At 41.4% G+C, this 22,848-nt stretch overlaps 1 protein-coding gene across 2 annotated transcripts; it reads right to left on the bottom strand.

The window, feature by feature from the left end:
- On the bottom strand, positions 1-22,840 carry DSG2 (desmoglein 2). 2 transcript variants are annotated; one of them, XM_426083.8, is made up of 15 exons: positions 22,637-22,840; positions 16,957-16,992; positions 15,949-16,083; positions 15,107-15,265; positions 14,693-14,837; positions 13,473-13,633; positions 12,528-12,662; positions 12,170-12,355; positions 11,012-11,271; positions 10,057-10,199; positions 9,147-9,374; positions 7,898-8,128; positions 6,780-6,907; positions 5,338-5,679; positions 1-2,770 (listed from the first exon to the last, which is right to left on the bottom strand). In XM_426083.8, exons 1-15 carry the CDS (start codon positions 22,676-22,678, stop codon positions 1,808-1,810), a joined length of 3,294 nt encoding a protein of 1,097 aa, XP_426083.5. In that variant the 5' UTR covers positions 22,679-22,840; the 3' UTR covers positions 1-1,807. The 2 variants fall into 2 exon arrangements, with proteins under 2 accessions (XP_426083.5, XP_025003680.2); XM_025147912.3 differs by lacking the exon at positions 7,898-8,128.
- Between the last annotated feature and the right edge of the window lie 8 nt (positions 22,841-22,848).

Genomic DNA, 22,848 nt, shown 5'->3' with positions numbered 1-22,848 from the left:
TGTGGTAGAGTTCTTTATTTCAGATTGCATAAAAACACAGAAGCTCTCCATTAAAAAATCAGAGGTAAGTTCACTCTCTCTAACTGCAAGAGAAACAACTGGTTACCACTTAAAACTGCTTGCGTGCTTAAAAGTAGAGATGTGTACTTTAAAAATAAAGTTTGAGAGATAAATAAGCAACAGGTCCAAGCAAGTGCATCGTTTGAGTTGCTTGAAGTACTCCTCCACTGTAACACACTTATGCATACCGTGATGAGCACAGTCACAGTTCGTACCTTTTATGTTTATGTGTTTGAATTGCCGTCTGCCTCACCCCTCAAATAAAATACAGTGGAAAACGTAACCTACAATGATGTGAAAACTCAGCAGAGATGGAGACAACTAGAAAGCTCTGCAGTCCATGGGCTATGCACTATCCTTGGATTCCCTCACTGATTTTACAGTTATGAGATATACACAGTACTAATGTCCAATCCAACACATTTGTGCTCTGATAAAATGCTCTGAGAAAACATAAGTAGTGTATGACAGATTTTGGTTGGTTGTTTTTTTTTGTTTGTTTGTTTGTTTTTGCTATAAAAGTCACACTAAAATGTTTCAAACTGCCAACAAATAAATATATGTGCATATATACATAGTGCCAAACGTTACAGTACTTTTTCTTTTACCACAGACTTAATGGAAAGAAAAGTAACATCAAGTGTTGCAAAATTACAGGGAGCTTTTCTGTTTTCCTGTTAGAGCTAATGACAGCTGCCATGACACAGCGCTGCAAAGGCCACAGCAATTCCGAGGCTGGAATCATCACAGCTGCAAAAACATGCACTGGGCCTCGTTCCTCTATTTGTATCTGTGAACTCACAGATAGAAATAAAATCAATTAATTGCACTTATAAATCAGATCCAGCAGATTCCTAAGGGACATAAACCTTGCTAGCAGAAGCCATTGATTGGATCTCTGTCTCTAAAGCTGAAAGTTGTCTGTTTCTCGTGCGTTATTAAATGACCAATTAAGAGTCAGTGAAAAATCTTCATGATACAAATGCTTAATTTCCTATGTCAGTCTACATCTATGCCAAGTAACCGAAATTTTCCACTGAAGTACCAAAACAACAACAACAAAATCAACAAAAAACCCACAGAAGAAAAGCAGTTCTCAGTTCCTTTTGCTACTTGCATATTAGCACAGAGGTTAAAGAGAACAAGTATTGATTGCTTAACGTACAGATGCTGATAACCTGAAATTGTGACAACCCTTCAGGAGATCAACACACTGCTGCCTAGAGGACTTTGGCAACCTGGGATTCTCAGGAAGGATAGGTTTCTAATGAATTCACTGGGGTGCAGCTGCAGTTTACGGGAGCTGCTCTGATCCACAAGGTAACAGATGGAAGATGTGGGGAGACACTCTGGGGGTGGGGAGGAGGGTTCAGCAGATAGACTCAACAGCAGCTCAGAAACCTAACTTGTGCTTTGCCATCCACCACCAGATTTTAGAATTCTTCTCCTTTCCCATAATTATGCTTGTAGTTATATGGTATTATTACACTAACTCAATAACAAAAATAGCAAATATATAGCAAAACAGCTACAAAAATAGCAAATGAGATATATCTTGCATCGTTCTGCTTCAAAAACATTGTTAATGTTTTATAATAACAGCAGATCTTTTTTGATAGCTTCTTGGCCACAGTCCTTATTGAAGAAGACACCATATGCATGTCAGTGTCATTTTTAAGGCACTACAAAATCCAGGTCTCAATATAAACCATGCAGAAAGCTGCAAGCAGCAGTTAAGGTGCCAAGACTAGGAGCGGCTGTACTGCACTGTGCTGTACTGGGTGACTCTGGAGGACTTGCTCAGCGTTGAGCTGGCAGGAGGTGCCCCCTCCATGGCAGAGCCTGACTGGCTCAGCAGGGAGTCTGTGATCAGCACCTGTTCAGCTCTACCAGGCCCTGCTGAGGCCGTGAGGTCATTCTCATTTACCACCATGCTCTGCCCCTCAGACAAAGTGGGAAAGCTCAGTGAGCCCTGCTCAGTGCTGGGCACGAGCACCCTCTCCCGCTCTCTCACCACCACGTACTTTGAATTGGGGAGGTCCTGAACTGCCATGGTTCCTACCCCAGGGCCCTCTGACGTCAACATCCTTTCTGTAACCACCATGTTTTTTCCGGAGAGCAGGCTGGGGATTTCCACCATTTCCCTCAAGCCTGAGGCAGGGGCCAGCACCCTCTCTGTCACCACTATGTTCTCCTTAAACTGGGGATCTAAAAAGCTGGCAGCTGAGCATGTAGGGCCCCCTCCAGAATAGGTTTCCGTCACGGTGACATTGGTCTCCGTAAAGGGTGTGGTGAGGGTCCGGGCATCATGCTGCCCAGACTGCAATGAGGAGGTTGTTTCCATGATCACCTCCTGGGACACGGCCTCTGATCCTACAGCACCTCCTGCCTGCGCTGATGGGGCGTGTGAGAGGTAGCCACCTGAGGCAGAGGCTTGTTTGGAGCTGAAAGCCTTTTGCTCATTAACACCAAAACTGGATTCATTCTTGGAGCTAGCGTCTTTCATGTCGATGCGTCTGCCTATGCATATTTCTGCCAGAGTCTTAAATTTGTCTCCTAAATCATCAAGAAAGTGGTCGTCGAGGTCACCCTCAATAAAGCTGCAGCAGCCGATGGAGCCGTGGGGGGAGCCTGACTCCCCCTGAGAATAAACCAGAAGACAGTCCCTTGCAGCTTGGGCTTCATCTTCTTCCGCAAAAGAGACAGCTTTCTAAAGATGGGAAGCAAAAGAAAGCAAAAGTTCATTAACAGCACTTCTAGACACAGTAAACTTGAAAAAAAATCACAAATCATAAAATCACAGAATCATAGAATTGCTCAGGTTGGAAAAGACCTTAAAGATCATCAAGTCCAACCACAACCTAACCATACTACCCTAACTCTAACAATCCACCACTAAATCATGTCCCTGAGCACCATATCCAAATGCTTTTTAAACACATATAGGGATGGTGACTCAACCACCTCTCTGGGGAGCCTATTCCAGTGCTTAACAACCTTTTCTGTAAAGAAATTTTTCCTGATATACAACCTAAACCTCCCCTGGCGCAACTTGAGGCCATTTCCCCTTGTCCTGTCACCAGTGAGACGAGACCAACCCCGCTCTCACTGCAATCACCTTTCTGGTATTTGAAGAGAGCAGTAAGGTCTCCCCTCAGCCTCTTCCCTGAGCTAAACAGTCCCAGTTCCTCCAGTTGCTTCTCAAAGGAAATATTCTCCAAGCCCTTCACAAGCCTTGAATGCTTGGTCAAGGGGATTATAACAAAAGAAACAGTCAACCAATCCAGAGCAGTGCCTAGAACTGCTTTTTGCTTTTTTTTGAAGTTAGTCTGAGCTGGACAGTAAGGTGATGAGAAGAAAAAGAGTACTTTGGAATTTAATGGAAAGCCTCAGGTACATCACCATCTGCTGCTATTCCTCCCAGATAACCATTTCTGAGAAAGGAGTAGTATCATAAAGAGTCTACTCACATTTTGGTTCAGTGAATGACTCTCACCTGCAACTAGGTCTGTGTGGGAGAATGCCAGTGCCGTGCCTGAGAGTATCTAACACTTAAGAGCACATTTCCAGAGAAAAGGCTGACATGTCATCACCTGTCATGGCTCTTTTCACTTCTGTAGCCTGCAGGATCACACCCAAGGAGCCAAACAGTGAACAAATAACTGAGTTAACAGTTCGGTATGTTTGGGAACATACTCCAGCATACACTGGTTCTACCCAAATTACTCTGGAACAAGAAGGATACACAAGTTCTGACTGTACCATTTCCAGGACAAGCTCAGTCTGAAGACTGCATCTGCAACTAGGTTGTTGCTGATGCTGCTATCAGACTAAGCTTGCCTTGCAACTGGGTTGCTGCTGATGCTGGCACAAATCTTTGTATGTCCTTGATGCAGCTTCAGTTGCAGGAGTGAAGGTGGCAAAATCCTCCGGGCCTGCTGAACCAGCTTTACTAATATGGCTGCTGGCTCATTCTCAGACCCACTCTTCTGCTACATTTGAAGTACTGTAGTGCGTATTAGCTCAGGCATCTGTGTAATGTGGTATATATCCAGATTCAAACTGATTACATATATTTATCTGCATTTGATACTGGGAACAGACACAATATCTGAGATGCTTCTACAGAAGTCAGCATACACACGGAACTAATTGGTTCAGATATTTTTCTGGTTTGTTCTTTACTCTTTTCTTGTTCATCTTTAATTCAGTATCTAAAGTATTTTAGCCACACAATGGTCTATAATATTAACAAACCTGTTATACCCCTGTTATATAACATTTACTAAGCACCTCCTGCAAGACTTCAGCAGGCAGCTCTGCTCAGAACATCTTAACATTCAGAAGCAAAACGAGCAGATGGAAAGCAGAATTGCTACAGTTGTGTCTGTTCACCTAGATCAGTAGTCGGAACACACAGGAGATACACAAATCCTTCCCTAGCCTGAGGTGCCTCAAACCTGCATACCTACTCCCCTGCCCCGCCCCATCATCAGCCAGCTGTAGAGACTGAAGATGACTAATTTGTAGAGGTGAAGGACAATCTCTACACTCCCTGGCATATAGAAGTGGAGCCTTCCCTGTAAGTAGCTCACCAGCCTAAGAACTAATGATGGGTGTTATAGAAAGAGGAATAGTTGCAATGAATACGACTATCCTATTGTTGAGTGGTTAGGTCACAAAAAAATTACTTAGAAAAGGGATTGCAACATATGCCTGATAGGCTTCTGGTGAATTGCCTTTCACTCAAATTACTGCACAACCAGACAAATCCAGCACCATTTCATCAGCTGTTTTTAAAATGCAGATCCACCCTCTACTATTTGACATCTATGGCTTATCTTTCAAAAACTTGCTCTGTGAAAGGTTTGTAGCCATGACTCATCAAGAGTCATCAGTGCCTCCCTGCAGGACAGTTAATATGCTCAAGTCCCCAATATTTATATCGTGTCATCTTCCTCACAGCTTCTTCTTCCTGGATAAGGCTCCTTGGTCACTGCTAAATATTCTGGATCCCAAACCTTGAGGAGAGGCTTGTCACTGGAGATCTTTCAGAAACCCGAAGATACTACAAAACTTAGCATTGTCAAGGTCTACATCCCACACATGAGCCTAACTCAAAAGTCCTTAACGGCCCACCCACACGCACACAACATTGTCCATTATCAGGATTGTTTACATATATACAATCCATTCATGTTTGTAACAACATAAAAAACATTTCACAGTGCTAAACATAAATCTCAATATACTGTTATTCTCAGGTCATACGCTTACGTCAGTGAAGTAGTCTCTTAAAAATTCTTCATTCATGGCTCCTGTAGATTCCACTGCCACGCCTCCTCCAGTCACCACGTTGCCTTCTCCAGATATCATGCCTTCAGCCCTTCCAGTTGCTATGGATCTGGTATGGTAATCAGTAGTAGGAAGGAGATGTCTTTGCTCTTCCCATACTTCACTGGTAATCGTGTTGCTCTGCCCTCTTATGTTAGAGGCAGAACTGCTTCCTCCTGCTGCAGCTTCCTCTGCACTCATTCCTGCTGCTGCTGCTGCTGCTGTTATTGCTGCTGCTCCTTTCAAGTTCCCCAATGCAGTGGGTAGCATGACACTTTGCATTGACTGCAAGAATAACACAAATGAGGATGTGACATGAAAGCTGGGCTGTGTAGCATATGGAGCTCACCAAACCAGCAGCCAGGCTGGGTGGAACCTGGGAGGGTGCTGACTTAGGACATGTTCGAATTTGTACTGATTCATGTTGCTGCAGAATAAAGAGCTTCCTGAAAGAGGGTGCAGCTTCCATGACTGTGTTCCCAAGGAGGATCACAGAAGTGTTTCCACAGGTCATTGTTCTTAAAACTCAAAGGGTTGAGAATGAAAGAAGGGAGAAAAAATAAACAAGAAAAAGCCAGCGTGCTCAGCTTTCCAGCTTTGGGGAGCATGCACTGCCTGCTGTCCCTGTAGTGCTAACTGACCCTTTCATTTTTTCTTGGCTTCCCTGTCAAGTTCGACAGTCTTTCATCAAGAATTTGGTGTGAGTGCTGGCCTTAAAACCAAAGCTTTTTACCTTACTTCTTATTGTCATTGCAAAAACAGGCTGGTGTCATGCCCTTTTTTTCGATTGTATATGACAAGAAAGAAGAAACACCTCCAAGCATTCACTGCTCTCTCTATTGAATTCCCTCTACATTTTGAAGTTTTTTTCTGCCTTTTTAGAAATTTGTAATAATATTAAAATCATATTATTATTTTTTTAAAAATAATCCTTTGTTTAAGAAGATAAACACACAAGAAAGTTATTTAAAATGCAACCTGAAACTCTGAACTGGTGATGGGAAGCTAAGTTTTATAACCTGATCTTTCACTGCTTTACCGTACACTCCCAAACAGGCAGTGAACATTCCAGGCTTGCAGATGCAAATAGCATGGATGCTTTTCCTGCACTTTATCTTCTAATCAGATAGTATCAGCATGTGCTTGATTCCTTTGCCTTTACTTTGGGATTTTAACACTATGGTTGGTGTTTCTAGAGCTGCTGTTGGAATTCCCCTTCCATGCATCCTTCACTGAGCGTAACAGGGTTAACTTTAATTAATATTCATGTGTGGCTAAAATCTGCTGTGCAGGTTGAAAACATTAGCTCATTATGCGGTGGAGACGAGTGCAAAACTGAGCACTTGGATGGAAATCAAAGAAATATGCTATTAGGGAAAACCTGCCTTCTCCTCAGGAACTGCTCCTTCACTGTTCCATTTACGCAACGTCTCTTCGCTACAGTCCGGTATTGTAGCAAATCCCTTCTTTGCTCCTGAGCCGCATGGACACAACAGCAGTAATAGTGGAATAACTGCAGGGAAACACAAGTTTGTCATTAGTGATGGGCTGCTTAGGGTCAAAGCATGTTAACAGCCAATACCAAAGTCTGGCCAGAAATGTGCCTTTAATGAGTTAATGAACATCATACGAACAAATAAGGACCACAGCCAAGTTCCCAGAAGTTCAAGGTATTTCCTGGAAACATATGCACGGATGATTTTCTAAACAGTAAACTGACAATGAACCTGTCACTCCTGCAGATGATTGTGCATGCACTTATCCACACTGCTACTGAAGATCTCATATAGCAAAACCAGCCCCAAAAGCGTGCAACCTCAGCATTTCCAACTCCTGTCCTGTTACTAAGTAGACCAAGACACCTCCATGTGGGACGCTCACATGAGTGGTCACATTTACAGCATTACCTGGAGAGCTCAAAATGATTCAATTTCAGAAGCAAAACATACTTCTGTGGAATTAACTTTGTTTTCTCATAGCTAAAGTGCTACTACTACAAAGAATGAATTACTGCCGTTTCAAATGCAGTACTAGTATATATGGCCATACCCTGACTGCAAGTATTTCTCTTATTTTTCAACTTCTGCCTTGTCTTACCAACGTGATGTCTCACATCATGTACTGCTCAGATTAAGGAACCGGACCTGGGTCTGTAATTAGGGAGAACATTGAGAGAGTGCTGTGGTTTGAGTGGGAAGAGCCAGGGTTCACACAGAGAAGTGTGGGAAATGCTAAAAGGATTCCTTCTTGCTTCCCCACCTATTATTTATAGTATTATAAATTAATATTACGAGCTGTACATATTAACTTCAAAATGCACAGCTTCTGAATGTATAACGCTGATATTACAAAAATTGCCTGGAGATGTGCCATGACTGCACACAGCTTAGGAGTTTACATAAAGTACATCAAGATGATAAAACCTGGGAGCGCAACAGTTTATCCCCTGGTGCTTTGTGGACCGTATTCATGGTGCTTCTGATATAACAGGATGATTACTTACGCAGCAGAAACAAAAGCGCCAAGATGATTAGTGCAATCGCTGCTGGTCCCAGAACCACTGACCCAGTGCCAATAATTCTATTTTTGCATCCGCCTTCAGAAGTACACGTACAAACAGACAGTTGCAGGGACTGTGGCTGAGCACAGCTGAACCCTTGGAAATCCTTTATTAGCAGGGGGACTGTGGCACTGCCAGCCTTCAGATTTTGGGGAACCAACCGCACACTGGTGGCTAAGGCGGAGGGGTAGGGTTAAAGAAAAAGAAAAAGAACACAAAATGAGTGGACAGAAATTTAACTCCCAACCAGCTCCCTCCAGTTAGGACCGGTCAATGCAACCCAAGTTAAATTTATACTCACTGCAGCATATGTGCTTTTTTTTTTTTTTTTTAAATCAGGTAATTTAAGCTGGTAACAAACTAGCCGTGCTCTCTTGAAGTCTTAGATAATCACAGAAGAGCTTTGCACCAGCAGAGACCATCACATAAGATAGTCCAATTGCTTACAGAGCACTAACCTTCACTTCATCCAGTCAGCTAAAGGCTGAATTCACAAAAATCGATTTCTGCCTTTAGGAGATAAACTTGCTGTAAGCCACTGGCAGACATACTACCATGCCATGTCTAGGAAAGGACTGGGCAAAAGGTGCCCAAGAGATCCCAGATGAGGGAAGTGAATATCATCCTATTTTGAAAAGCTGTGATCTCTATAATTGCTGCTAGTCTGGCTACAAGCAGGGTGAGGAAAGGTAAGATTTCTTTTTCAGTCCTAAACTGCGATAAGAACTATGCTGATTGCTCTGCAGTGTTATGTTGCAGGATTACGGATGACAAGAATCAATCTGAGAAGAAAAAGTATTTTCTGGTGCCTTCAATCTACCTGAAATGTTCCTTCAAGTGTTTCCCAGGTTTATATTAATAGTATGAAGAAAATGCTAATCTAGTTTTGAAATACTCATTAAAATTGTTTTTGAATTATGATCTAATTATAGCTGGCTCATCAAGCTAGATTAAAATGGTCCAGTTGAGGGAAGGCAACAGGCCCCAGAACATGATTATTTTTATAGCGGATAGAGGGAAGGCATCAGAACACAAGCATAGTATTCTCACATGTGATTTCATATATGAATTATTTTTTGTCTGGATAAGTCAAGCTGAATTATTGGAATCAGCAAAGTATAACGCTCCTGTAGAAATCCAGAGAACTATTCAAAAAGTAATTCAAGAAGTAATTCAAAATATTCTTTCTTACCATTTTTGGATGCAATTATCCACTTTTCTGCTGTTCCTTTTGGCTCATCAATGACAGAAAAGCTGTAGGGAGCACTGTATGGGTAACTATCTATATCCTTAGCTGTAACATCAACAAATCTTGCATCTGAACACACAGTCTGTAGAGGGTTCTCAATAATTGGGCAGTTATCATTCTCATCTTGAACGTGAATAACAACGGTGCCAGTAACTGTTTTTGTAGGAAGATCTAAGATTACAAAACATGAAAAATTAAATCAACATTTGACAAGTATGGAAATTTTGTCTTAAAATAAAAAACTTAATGTTTTCCAAAACACAAACACTTCTGAAATGAGTTTATGGAAGCAATGTTTCATTCCTAATGGCAATGAATGCGTTGGCGAAGTTCTTCTGAAGGCAAGTTGTTTTACTACCTTAATGTAAAAATGTATTTCTTGTGCATAGTTACACAATAACAAGCAGGCTACAAAGAATTCTAACTAGACACACAAGAAGTTCAGAGATTCTTTCCAACTTAGCTTTCCAGAAAATTTAGGACTGTGAAATCTGCTTATTATCATAGTGAGATACTGACAATTTCCACCTAGGTCTTCACAAAACTTATTTTAAAAGTTCATCTCCATACAGTCAAAGAGAAACAGGCATCCTGGGAACCCAGTCCAAGGTCTGTCCCATTTCATAGAGTTGCTTTTGTCCCTCCTCCAAACACAGAGCCTATTGGAAGCTGGGCACCTAAACTATAGGCAGTTGAAGGTAGGGAGGTTAAACCAACTGTAGCTATAGAAATACAAACTAAGCCCTAAAAACAAAACAAAACAAAACAAAACAAACAACAACAACAAAAACCCCAGGAAATTAACAAAAGACACCTGATCCAGTAATGCAGAAACAGAACTTTCTAAACTTACCAGTAGTTACACCCAACATGGTAAAAGTGTAGGTACCATTTACTACATAAGATGATTCGTAATCGAGGTTCTTAGCAAGTTGGATTTCAGCAGTATTTGAATTTATTATGATCCAGTTTGCTGGGTCTCTTCCTTTGATATATCTGACGAAAATCACATTAAAAAAATATCACATATTTATAAAGTTCAAAAAAACCACCAGAAGAAAAAACAGCTTCACACTATGCCTGCTCATTGTTAGTGTATGCCAAACTCTGACGCTCCTGCCACTGTAATTGCCTTCAACTATCAATCCTAGATTATAAACCTACCGTGGATGTTGAAACCTGCTTTTCCCTCTCAGGGCAGCCAGGACATAGGTGTAGCAGTGTTATCAAGTGAAACAAGAATGCTTGTTCCACTCGAGAGGCAGTGTGCAGCTGGCCATGATGCTCCCCTTCCCCTCACCCTCCTCCCAGCCATGGGTGAGCAGCAGCCTCCTGGAAAGGCTGTATAACAGGTGTGAAGAAAGGGACCCAGGGTTAGGTTTGTACCTTTATCAGTTCACACCACCTCTATATGCCACTGCAGCGGTAGTTCAACAATGTTTTAGCTGACAAGCTACAATTCAAAAGCTAAAAACAGCCACATGAATGCAAATGCAGGCTTATCTACCCTAACATCCTTTCTGTCCAATTCCTTTGTGTTTCTGTATACTTCTTCCTGATGTTTCTGCATGTAAGTACGGACAGTTTCAGCACAAGCACTCGCCTTATCATTTACGAGAAAATAAACAGGATTTTCAAGTCATTTTCTGCATAATAGAATATTGATAGTAACGGTGTTCTTCAGTTGTGAATTACACGTAGGAGAGAACAGATTGCCTCTCAAATTATTTCAGGTCAACACACACATTTTAACAGTAAGATGTAGTTTCTGACAAGCTCAGTTATGAAGGTTATCAAAAGACTCTTACTTAATGTGCACTGCTGCTTTTCCAGTGTCTTCATCAATGGCTTGATACTGTCCAATGACCTGGTTTACTCGCACGCTCTCACTTGCTTCAATAATTTTTGTGCCACCGGGGAATACAGGGCCTTCCCGCACATCGATCACATGAATTCTGATTGGAATTGTTTGTGCTTTATAACTGCTTTTAATGGACTTGTGAAATTCTGCTTTGTTTGTAACAACGATGCCCAGGTTTAGGCTTTGCATTTCTTCATAATTTAGCGCCTAGAGCAATCAAAAACAAACAAGAAATCCCTCAGAATTTGATGGTCTTCAATATTGACACAACATCCAGATGTTTAATATTTAAGTAATGCTGATGGAAGATGCTACAGTGGAAAGAACCATAGTTCAGCATGTTACTCTCAATTCAAAACACCTCTTCAAGAGTACGTTAAGAAGATTACTCCTTGTTTTTCCATGGATGGCACCACTGATATTACTTTACATTATTAAATTAATCTAAGATATATGCAACGAGTCCTACACATATATTTTGTATTTGCCTTCAGTGAATCCCTACTCAGAATTATTCTGCTCTTCCATTTTTTTTTGTTTAACATTTTTGTAACTTAGTAATGCTTATAATTTATTTATTTTACTATTATTATTTTATTTCTAATAATTTTCAAGTTTCAGATAAGGAAACCAGAGCAGAAGAAAAAAATAAAACTCAGCACACTATGCATTTTCAGCTCCTGTTACTAAAGAGGAGTGAAAGCTACATGGAAATCCACAGAATAAACAGTCTGTAGCCATGGCTCATGGAGTAGGTGCTGCCTGCAGTTATCTGTGGCCATAGGAAATAAATAAACTGAGACAAGCAAGGAGAGTAAAAACGTGGGAAAGGTTACAGTATATGTGCTACTAGCACATACAACAACAACAACAAGGAAGATCTGGGGATTTCTGTTCCACTGTATACATACTGCCACCACACAGAATGTGGAGGACAAAATTATTATTTTGTACAGAATTACTGAATACACCACCAAAAAATACAAGAAAAGCATTCACTACGTACATTTGTAGTTTGTTTATTAACTATAAATAATTTGTACATCAATCTCTATTAAGAGAATCAATTACCCTAATACTTAAAGACTCCAAAGAATATACTAACCTTCACAAGAGTCAGAATTCCTTCATTTGTTCTGGTATCTGTTACTATACGAAAATAACCGCCTTCATTACCAGAGACAAATGAAAAGTTTGCCAACCAGTTATCAGAAAACTCCTCATCTTTATCAAATACTTTTATTCTCAGAATTTCCACATTTGCTCTGTTTTCTTCAACGCTTCCTTCAAACTGCAAGGATAAAAAGATTTAAATGTAAAAAGATGTCCCGATCTACCCCATTTCATCAGTACAAGAAAATCTGCATAAGGTTTTCTTAAGCAACGGGATACCAGCAAGTGTATGAACACACCAAATATCATGTGAAGTACTTGTAAAGTAAAAGTAAAGTGAATGTACTTACTGCAGAACTTTCAAGCACAGGCAGGTTGTCGTTGACATCCAAAATCTTGATTTCTACAGAGCATGTTGCACCATTCCCATCTGCTGCACCACCACGGTCTTTCCCTTCCACCACCAAAGAATAGCTACTTTGTGTCTGTCATAATTAAAAAAAAAAAAAAGGAAACAAGTGTTTAAACTAGTCTAATTTTGTGTTGCCTTACTGTATTATCTGTGTTTTATTTTGTCAAAATCTCTCAAGCAATGGCCAATTAAAACTCATCTTCTCTCTACTATTAAATCTTACACATAGCTCTTTCTACTGGAGTACAGCTGAGCCTTAGAAAAAGGTTTGGGAGTTTTGCATTTTCCTCCCAAAGAGTTGGACTGCATTCAAATGGAAAATGGAAAAATTTCAGCAGCTATGAACAGGACACAGCAATACCTGCACATTAAGACAGAGCTAGAAACAGGGATGGTGTCCACAGCCTCTAAGAGATAATATAAACATCACCATCTGCTGGCCAGTGAAAATACACGCAAGCATAAGGAAAGCTGCTAACAATATCAGGCTTTCAACACTTCCACGACAGCATCATTCCTTACCCTTTGAGCCCTGATCTGTACAGCAATCTACAAAAGTCTAGATTCAACCAGCAGCTTTACAGGTGGTGACCTTGGTGTTCTATCCACAAGCTCACCAGCAAAGAAATGACACCACTCTGTCATGTAACTGCTGCCCAGTGTCACAGAAGGGACAGAAAACAACAGCCACCAACTGGCATTGTGAGAGGGAGGAGACAGGGTGAAAGCAAGTTTTACCCCATCCCCTCCCAAAGTCACTGGAAAACATACATCAGACAGACAAGGAATGGTCCTTTAAGCCCAACTGGGATGAAGGAATGAGAGAAATGACAACAGGTACCAGAAGAATGCTATCAACAGATACTTTTTTTTTTTTTTTTACCTCTCTGTCAAGGTTTATTGTTGCTACTTGAACCTCGCCAGTATCTTTATTCATACTGAATGCAGAACTAGGGCTTTGGGAAATGATCTTGAAAGCAATTTTGGAATTCAGGTTATTTGGTTCATCTGCATCCGTTGCATTTAACCTCATTACAATTGTACCTGAAAAAAAACCCAACAAAATACAATACTTGGTTATGTTGCTATGCAACATAATCAATTAATCACAGCTATCCAATGAGTTGAACTCTCACAAGAATTTTGACAGAAAACTTTAGATTCTGTATAAAGAAGATGGAAACTTTATTTAGACAGTAAATTGCATTTCCCTCATACATCATTCTAAAAGAAGCAGGACAACTTTTGTACATGAATATCAATACAACTACTGCTCTTTACTGACTGATGCCCTCCAACAGCTTAATTCAAAATAAATGGTGGCCCCCATGCTGCAGGCCTCTTATATGCATGACACAAGATATTGTACTTGGAAAGGGTCAACCTCAGTGTCCAGCATCATTACTTGTTTGAGCATCAGCTGGAACTCAGGAAGAGAGACAGTTACCATATGGCTGCTACTGACTTGAAAGGCAGCTGTGGGAACTCAATATCTCAAACAAATGGATGGTCAGTAACTTCTACCATCAGATTACCATGGCATTGAAATGGACATGATATCAGGTATTTATTAGGATGTTTTACTCTGGGAAATAGTCTATTGCTCTGAGATCTGTTCTTATGTTTACTGTCACTAATAGGAAAATTGACAGTAACTTGTTCTCTGAGGTTTGGGTGATGGGCATATACTCAACATCAAAGTGCTTCTCCAGACTATTAAATAAAGGAGAACTTTTCTTAAATGCAGCAGAGCTGAATGCCTCCAAAATAGGCTGGAATTGCTAGGCCAGAAGATGGATGGAATTCCCCATGCAGAGTCTACTTAAGGACTCCAGTCCCTGGCTTAGTGGCAGTTTTGACCCAAAATCAAAGTTGGCGTAAGAGGAAGTTGTGTTCTCTGTTGCCTTTATGTGCATACTTTCCCTTCACCACACTGCACAACTCAGCCCTGAATAAAAACGTGCATTCAAACTTGGATAACCTGTCCTACACAAGCAAGATAATGCACTATTGTTACTACAGATATGCTGCTGCAATGACTATATTCACTTCTGTCCTTGAATGCGTTCAGAAAAGGTAAATTAAAAAAATATAAAACGTTACCTGTTTCACTTAATTCTTCAACTGAACCAACAAAAACTTCATGTGAAAACACTGGAGGATTGTCATTTATATCTAGAACTCTAACTGGGAGGTCTATTGGCTCTTCCAGTTTTGCTCCGGTCCTGTCTAGAGCATGACCTCTCAACTGAAATGATTCAGTCAGAAACAATAAGGAAATAAGAAACAACAATAAAAAAATAAGTGACTGTAATACATATATGTAAGTACATACACAAAATATAAATATATAGCAACATTATATATAAAAATGTTAGCAGTTATATATGTGTATACACACACACACACACACATATATAAATGTCCAGAAACATTAAAACTTATTGAAATAATAAAAATTTTTATTAAAAAAGGAAAGAAGAGCACTTATAAGGGTAAAGTTACTATTCAACTTACAAATAACACTGGAGTCTTTTCCCTGTCAACCCTTCCTGTGATGTTCAAGTCTCCTGTCTTTCCATTGATAACGAACAGTCCATAGGGGGGTTCTGTAACTCCTTGACCAGATATAGTATAAGTTACCACTATTCCTGTGTCTTCAAAATCAGAATGTATCTAGGAGGAACATGATAGAGTAAATAGTAATTGGTAAATAAAACCACATTTAAAATCACAACCTTTTTAGCTACTTTCATAATGAACAAACAAAAATTAGTGTTAAATGCAGTTTTCTTCCATTGTTTACAGTGTGTAGATGTTGAGATGAAAGCAGAAGAAAAAGGTACATGGTCTCTTTGAAGATCTAGTCCAAGGAAGATGAGGAATGTGATGGACAGTGCAACAGCTGGGAATCACAGAACAGAGAGGTCTGTAGGAGAAGAAAACTCCAACTACTTGGACAAAGAAAGCTGGATAGCATACAAGTGCAAGGAAGAGTCTGACCACACCATGTATGCCTTACTGTTCAATCACCAGCAGTTTTGGGAGCTGCTAGCCAACTTGAACCAGAGTTGAGTAACGCCGGTTGGGTGGTAGAGTGAAAAAAATTCAAAAACACTGCATTTCCAAAAGTATTATGAAAATTGTTGGCTGGGAAAAGATGAGAGACTCAGCCAAATCAGGCTTCAAGAGTAACTCATCTTCAGAAGGAAACTGAAGGAAATGTGCCAATCTTTTACTGGTATCCAATAGTTCATTAAAATTAAAGAAACATCTGTGTCTGTGGTTAGGGCAGCCACACCTTTATTTTATATTTTCATCTCTGTGTATTCTGTATTTATCTTTTTTTCATGGCTTACTCTAGCAATTGGATTCCTATAGGAATTGTCTTCCTCTTCCCGTATGAAAGCAGGAGGGACCGTCCATTCTCGCTTCTGTCTGACAAGGCTGTTGGGATGAAATAATGTGCCACTCCTGCCACTTCGATTGTGTATCTGTGGAAAAAAAAACAAGGCTGAATGTCAGCATAACATCTAGTCACTTAAGATAAAGTGCTTTATTGCTGTGATAGTCCAGGCTTCTGAGTACCTTAGGCTGTAATCTGGGCATTCTGCTTGCACAAAACCATATGCTGACCTTACCATTTATTTTCTTCCAAGGAGGCTATACATTCTTTTAATAGTTGGTAATTTTGAAATCATAGAGCAGCACTAGCCTTCTGAAGCACAATTACAGTAATCTTTTAATCAAGACAGACATATAAAACACTAGACTTAAATACACAGGCACATTCACATGACCAGGGTATGGTGAAAATACACCTGTTCTGGCAGATCTAAGTGCTTGTCACCACATGTGGAACAAAGTTTGCCACTGATACTGCTATAAACAACTACTTCTGCCCTTATGCTGTTTAATGTCTCATCAATACTGACTAATACTCAGTTTCTTCTGTAATACATGATACATGCAGTAAGCAACCCATTCACTGTCTCAGCTATCCTTGTCTAGCTACCCCTCACTCCTGCTGACACTCTTCTTCCTCCTCCTGTCCTGCTGGTTTCCAAATCCACAACAAACACTCTCTATACTATACTATACTAGAGCAGTTGACTTCATTTATGGAAGGATATTTACAAATGCCACATTTTTGCTAAAGTTTCTTGAAGTTGAATGTCACTCATTCTGATGGATGTAGGATCGGTCCTTTTCTTACATTTGTGCTTTCATTATGTCACCTGTTACACAGATTTCATTTTTCAGAGAACTCGAGATACTTATCAAGTGAAATAAAGCATGTCTTTGACACTTCTTTTTTTCAGAAGGCCCTTCTTCAGGCACTGATAAAGAAAAGCATTATCTCTTACCTTCCAATGAAGTCCATTTCCACAACTGAGACAGATCTGTAATAAAAGACGCGATAATTATTAACTCAGTGTCACTTTAGCAGCACATTTCTTTATCCACTAAGAGCCCAGAATAGCTATGCATGCTCTCAGACAATGCAGTTAGGTGCCTCTTGTTAACTGTAAGCAACTAGAATCTCAGTCAAATTATCAGAGATCCTGTGTTTGCATTTCTTGATGCTCCAAAGGTGATTTTTATTGACCCTAAGGCCTAAGAAAAAGCAGGCTTAGAGAAGTGATTTTCTACTGAAGTCAGTAAACCATAGAAACATTGGGCTTGGAAGGGACCTCTGAAGATCATCTAGTCAGCTGCTATAGCAGGTTCCCTAAAGTAGGTTGCACAGACAGGCATCCAGGTAGGTTCTAAATATCTCCAGAGAAGGAGACCCCACAACCTCTCTGGGCATCCTGTGTCAGCGCTCTGTCATCCTTGCAGTAAAGTTCTTTCTCACGTTCAGGTGGCACCTCCTGCGGTCCAGTTTGTGCCCCTAGCCCCTTCTTCTGTCACTGAATGGAGCATGACTGCATCCACTTGACTCCTGCCCATTTGATATTTACAGGCATTGGCAAGATCCCCCCTCAGTCTTCTCTTCTTCAGGCCGAACAGTCCCAGGTCTCACAGCCTTTTCTCACAGCAGAGATGCTCCAGGCCTCTCATCATCTTTGAGGCCCTCCGTTGGACTCTCTAGAAATTCCCTGTCCTGCTTGAACTGAGGAGCACAGAATTGGACAGAGCACTCCAAATGTGGCCTTACCAGAGCAGAGTAGAGGGGGAGCATCACCTCCCTCAACCTGCTGGCCACCTGATTATTCCTCCCCACGTGCAGGACTCTACACTTGCTTTTGTTGAACCTCCTAAAGTTCCTCTCCACTTAGCTCTCCAGCCTGCTTAGGTCTCCCTGAACAGCAGCACAGCCTTCTGGTGTGTCAGCCACACCACCCAGCTTTGTGTCATCAGCAAGCTTGCTGAGGGTGGATTCTATCCCTTCATCTAGGCCACTGAGAATATGTTAAATACTTTACATTTTCTCTTTGACTGGTTTTCAAACTGCTACCTGGGCTCTCACTATTCACCCCTTCTGTCTTACGCTGATTGCTACTTCATAGCATGATAGAATATTTTAAAATTCTCTCTTTCTCACACAGTGCAATGCAGCACTGGACAAGGTTGGGAAAAGTAGCAGACTGCGGTTTCAACTTACACAACAAAGCTTTTTCAAACAGCAATTTTCCCAGTGTGTATATCCTGAAGACAAAAATCAGCAAGCAGGAGGTTCCCGAACGCATTGTGAGGGCTGCAGGATCTTATACCTTAGATCAAGCTTTTCTTATGAATATTCTTAATCTAATCTATTATTCATGTGAATTTTTAAAATTTGTTTTTCTAATGAATGAGATTATACCAGTAAGATAATGCATAACAGGAGAACACTGATTTTCCAGTCAAGGTTTTCCAACAGGAACTATAGTTCTTTCGGAAGCAGTTGTCAAAGTGTCATCTTGAACATCCTTATTTGCTTTCACAAACTGAAGGGACAAAGAATGAACAGAGAGAAGGAGCATCAGGAGAGAAGTTTCCTTGTATCAGAAGCCTGAGAACCACAGTGTAAACTAAAGCATCTGAAGTTTGCAAATAAATCAGTGGACTGAGATAAAAGAGTCATCAAGGGAGTAGAGAAAATCCCGTTAGTCATTAGAAATAGAAAGTCTTATAAAAGAGCCTCAAGCATTCTGTTTTCTTGCTAAAAAAGCTGACTTTGATTTTTTGCTTTTTAACCTATAATGGTTTGTGGTCCATGGGGAACATCCTAAGGAATTTTAAAGTGATCTAAAACAGGAGTTTAGCAAGTTTAGCAGTGGGAATTTTATTTATGAGATGCAAAAAATACATGTGAAAGAAATACACAGACATATCCTGCATTTTTTACTGAAAATTGTTAAAAGACACTAGAATTTCAAAATTAAGAAAAACATTTTTAATCAATTATTTTTCAGAAAAAAAGTCACATAATCTACACATGCTGAATTTTGAAATTCCCTTTCTCAATATACTACAGCTGCCTTCTATTAAGTGGCTTAGTAGGAAAACCCCCATCTGTCACTTGGTGTGAATCACAGCCTCAGCACAAAAACCCAGACATCTAGTGATGAAATCTATCGATGACATGGAGCTGGGAATGCATTGGCAAAAGACAGTTGGATTGTTACAGAAAATTAGTCAGAAAACCTGAAACCTGAAGTAATAAAATAGGTGAGGTAAAATAGGTGAGGTGGGAGGGGAAAAGGAGGGAGTGACTGACATGTACAGGGAGTGCAAGGCTGCTCTTGCGCAAATGTGTGCTCGTGTCTTGTGAGGGATATGACTGAAGAGACAGATTTTAAACACACAGCTTCATTTTATAAAGATGGAGAATGAGTAAGAAAGAAGGAGTGTACGCCTATTTGCTTTGCTATGAAACTAGAAACCCTATAAATGTGGTCTTGTCACATGTTGTGCTGGTCAGCTTGGTGTTGAAGACCACAGGCAAGCGGACATCCTGCACGCTTACAGAAGTGGGCTGAAGGGACATTGGAGGTTATCTCTGAGTCCATCTCCCTGCCCTGGGGCAGGATGAGTAACACCCACCTGCTGCCTGACATCTGTTTAACCTGTTTCTAAAAACTAGTGATGGAGATCACAGCACTGCTGCTGAGAACACAACAGTACCCAAGTAAAGCTTTGGGGCCTTACTTCAGACTAGATTTAGCCTGACACCATGAAATAAACAGGCACAGAGGTGATGGAAATATCTCTCAGGACAGTTTCAATCTCAAAGAATCCTATTGACACACTCCAGAGATTTGCTTCAAAAGCACAATTTGATCCAATCAAATAGGTACACTCTACATCCACTGCATGTGTGCCCTATAACAGACACAAAAACAGCTATACTGAGGTGTCTTAATCTCAAACTGAATCTCTTTGTCACGTAGACATTGTATCTAGGAAACAGCACAACTCCCTCTTCATGACAACTACCTTTCACATACAAGAAATCTTATCATCCACCTTACCCACAATCCCAGTTCTTTAGACTCAGGATGAGAATGATAAACTAGAATTTCTTGAATTTATATTACTTTTTTTTTTTTTTTTTTTTTTTTTTTACTTTTCTCTATTCTCTCCTGTAATAATTCCATTTCTTCTGACGTATGGCATCTGAGATAACACACCTATCTAGCCAAACAGATAAAATCGTAGATCTCAGGTGTTCCACACCTGCTTTCAAATCTCACCATAGCACTGTTTTTCTATTTGCTTGTTTTTTAAAGAAGCATGTTTTTGGGAACAGAAATTAGGCTTCTTGAAATCACCTCACTTTTGCTTCTTCTAAAATAAGTCAGTTTTGGAAAAAACTAAAACTAGTCAGTTTGACTTGTTTGTTTCACAGAATCACAGAATTGTCTGAGTTTGAAGGGACTCCCCTAAAATGAACAGGGACACCAACAGCTCGATCAGGCTGCTCAGAGCCTGGTCTAGCCTGACCTTGAATGTCTACAAGGATGAGGCACCATCACATCCACCACTGGGCAACCTCTTCCACCTTTATCATAAATTTATTTTCCTTATATCCAGTCTAAATCTCCTGTCTTTAAGTTTGAAACCATTATCCCATTCCCCGTTATCCTATCACAACAGACCTCATTATAGAGTATATTTCCTTCTTTCTTATGTTTCTTATATATCTCTTTAGATACTGGAAGGCTGCTTTCAAGCCTCCCCAGAGCTTTCTCTCCTCCAGGCTGAACAGCCCCAGCTCTCTCAGCCTGTCCTTGTAGGGAGGTGTTCCATCCCTTGCATCATTTTTGTAGCCCTCCTCTGGACATGCTCCAACAGGTCCATGTCTCTCTCTCCTGTACCGAGCACTCCACATATGGATGCAGTACTCCAGGTGAGGCCTCACCAGTGCAGAGTAGAGGGGCAGGATCACCTCCCTCACCTTGCTAGCCACGCTTCTTTTGATACAGCACAGGACACAGCTGGCTTTGTGGTATTGTTCCTATGAATTCTGAAAAGAAATTGCTACTGATGGTAACATTACAATAGTGATTCCAAGTATTCTGTACTGACCTTCATCATATCCAGTCTAATGTCTAAATTATCAAATATTAAGGATGTACAACCTAAAAAAAGTATTCATAGGAAAAAAATATCTCAAATCCATTCTCACTCAAATACGGAACACTTTCTAAGATGTCCTCTCTTGAAGACACAATGGTCACCTACTAATGCAATGACCCTTGATGGCTGCGCCTATGTGACAAGGCCATAGCTCCAGGTGTGTCCCCTGGACATGACCCATGTTGGTTCCAACCCTACAGGCACCATCGCTGGGCATACCCTGATGTTCCTAGAGAAAAGTAAGAGGTAGATGTGGGAAAGCTACTGGGACCTCCATACAGTCCTCAGGACTGATGCTACAGATGTAGACCACAGGTAGTGAGGGAGCACAGTCAACCAATAGATGCTTCCAGGAAAAACAGGAAAGGAAGAACCTGTACTTCTCGATGCTTCTAATGTGGAAGATACATTGCAATTATTATTTTTCTAAAAGCATTTTGCTTTTTAGTCAGTTTTTGGGGTTTTGCAATTATCAGTGTCTTCTTTGTGTGTCTTTTGACACCAGTGACTCCAGCTGGATGCTCAGAGAAGCAACTACATTCACCCACAACAATGGGTTTGTCTTGATTAAAAACCACCACACACAAGAACACATACACAAAAAGGGAACACCCCACAGTTCTTCTCTCTTCTGTCACCAACCAAGCAGGACAGCCTTAGTTCCTGGAATATTAAATCCCGCATTAAAGCTGTAAGGCAACAGATCTCTACTCAACCTGATTACTGGGACCTCAAGAAAGAAATCCTGCCCAGCTCCCTGCAGCCCTCCTGAGCCCTGCTCAGCTCTCTGCTCCTGGCCAGGCCTGGCCTCCACCCTACCTGGGCAGTGGCTGCCCAACTTCACAGGCGTTTCACCAAGCAGGGAGAGTGAGCTGCTCAGTAATGCCTCTGATGTCAATGAAAGCTCCTTGGGGATTTGCTAGAAATGCCAGAAAACAGTAGCCCAAACCAAACCCAAGCTTTCTTTGGCCTCAGTACCCTCCAGAACTTGCTTCTAGCATGGAAAGCTATTCCATAGGACAAAAGGTCTAAAGGTTGAGAGCAGGGAAGGGGAAAACCCACGTATCTTGTATTTGTAAGAGTTTTGTTATCTTTTCACTAAGATTTCCTGTAAACGTTACATACGATCCATTTTCCCTCCTGGCACAGCTCCTTCCAACAGGTAACACAGTTTACAGACAGTACACTGAACAAGAAGATGACAGCAGTACCAATTCCCCTAAATCCCCTCGGAGCTCCGACAAAACCCACCTATCTCCAGACACAGGGGCGTCGTTTTCATCGCCTTTCCCGACTTTTCCCAACTTTCGGATCTCCCTTTCACCTTCCTCCCAGGAAGCGAACCCAAGAGCTGCCAAGCCTCGACGGGAAGCGCCCTCCCCACGCCCCGCGCCCGCACATGATCCCCGGGGCACCGCGCAGCGCCCGCGCTTCCCTCCCGGCTCCCACCGTGCGGCCCAGCCCCGGGCAAGGACTCACCAGCAGCGCCAGCAACCGCGCCGCCGCGCTTCCCCGCGACATGGCCGCCGCCTGCCCGCCGCGACCGGGACAGGGTCACCTCCTGCGGCCGTCAAAGGAAATGGAGACGGCCCGGCGAGGGGCGCACTAGTAGCCGCGGGTGGGTGGAGAGAGCAGCCGGGGAGCGCCGGGGAGGGGGCAGGTAGCGCCCGGCTCTCCCCGCCCGGCCCCGC

The sequence above is a fragment of the Gallus gallus genome, chromosome 2 (assembly GCF_016699485.2).
Source record: "Gallus gallus isolate bGalGal1 chromosome 2, bGalGal1.mat.broiler.GRCg7b, whole genome shotgun sequence".
Lineage (NCBI taxonomy): Eukaryota > Metazoa > Chordata > Aves > Galliformes > Phasianidae > Gallus > Gallus gallus.
The sequence above is the reverse complement of the archived record's forward strand: the minus strand, read 5'-3'. Positions and strand labels throughout refer to the sequence as shown.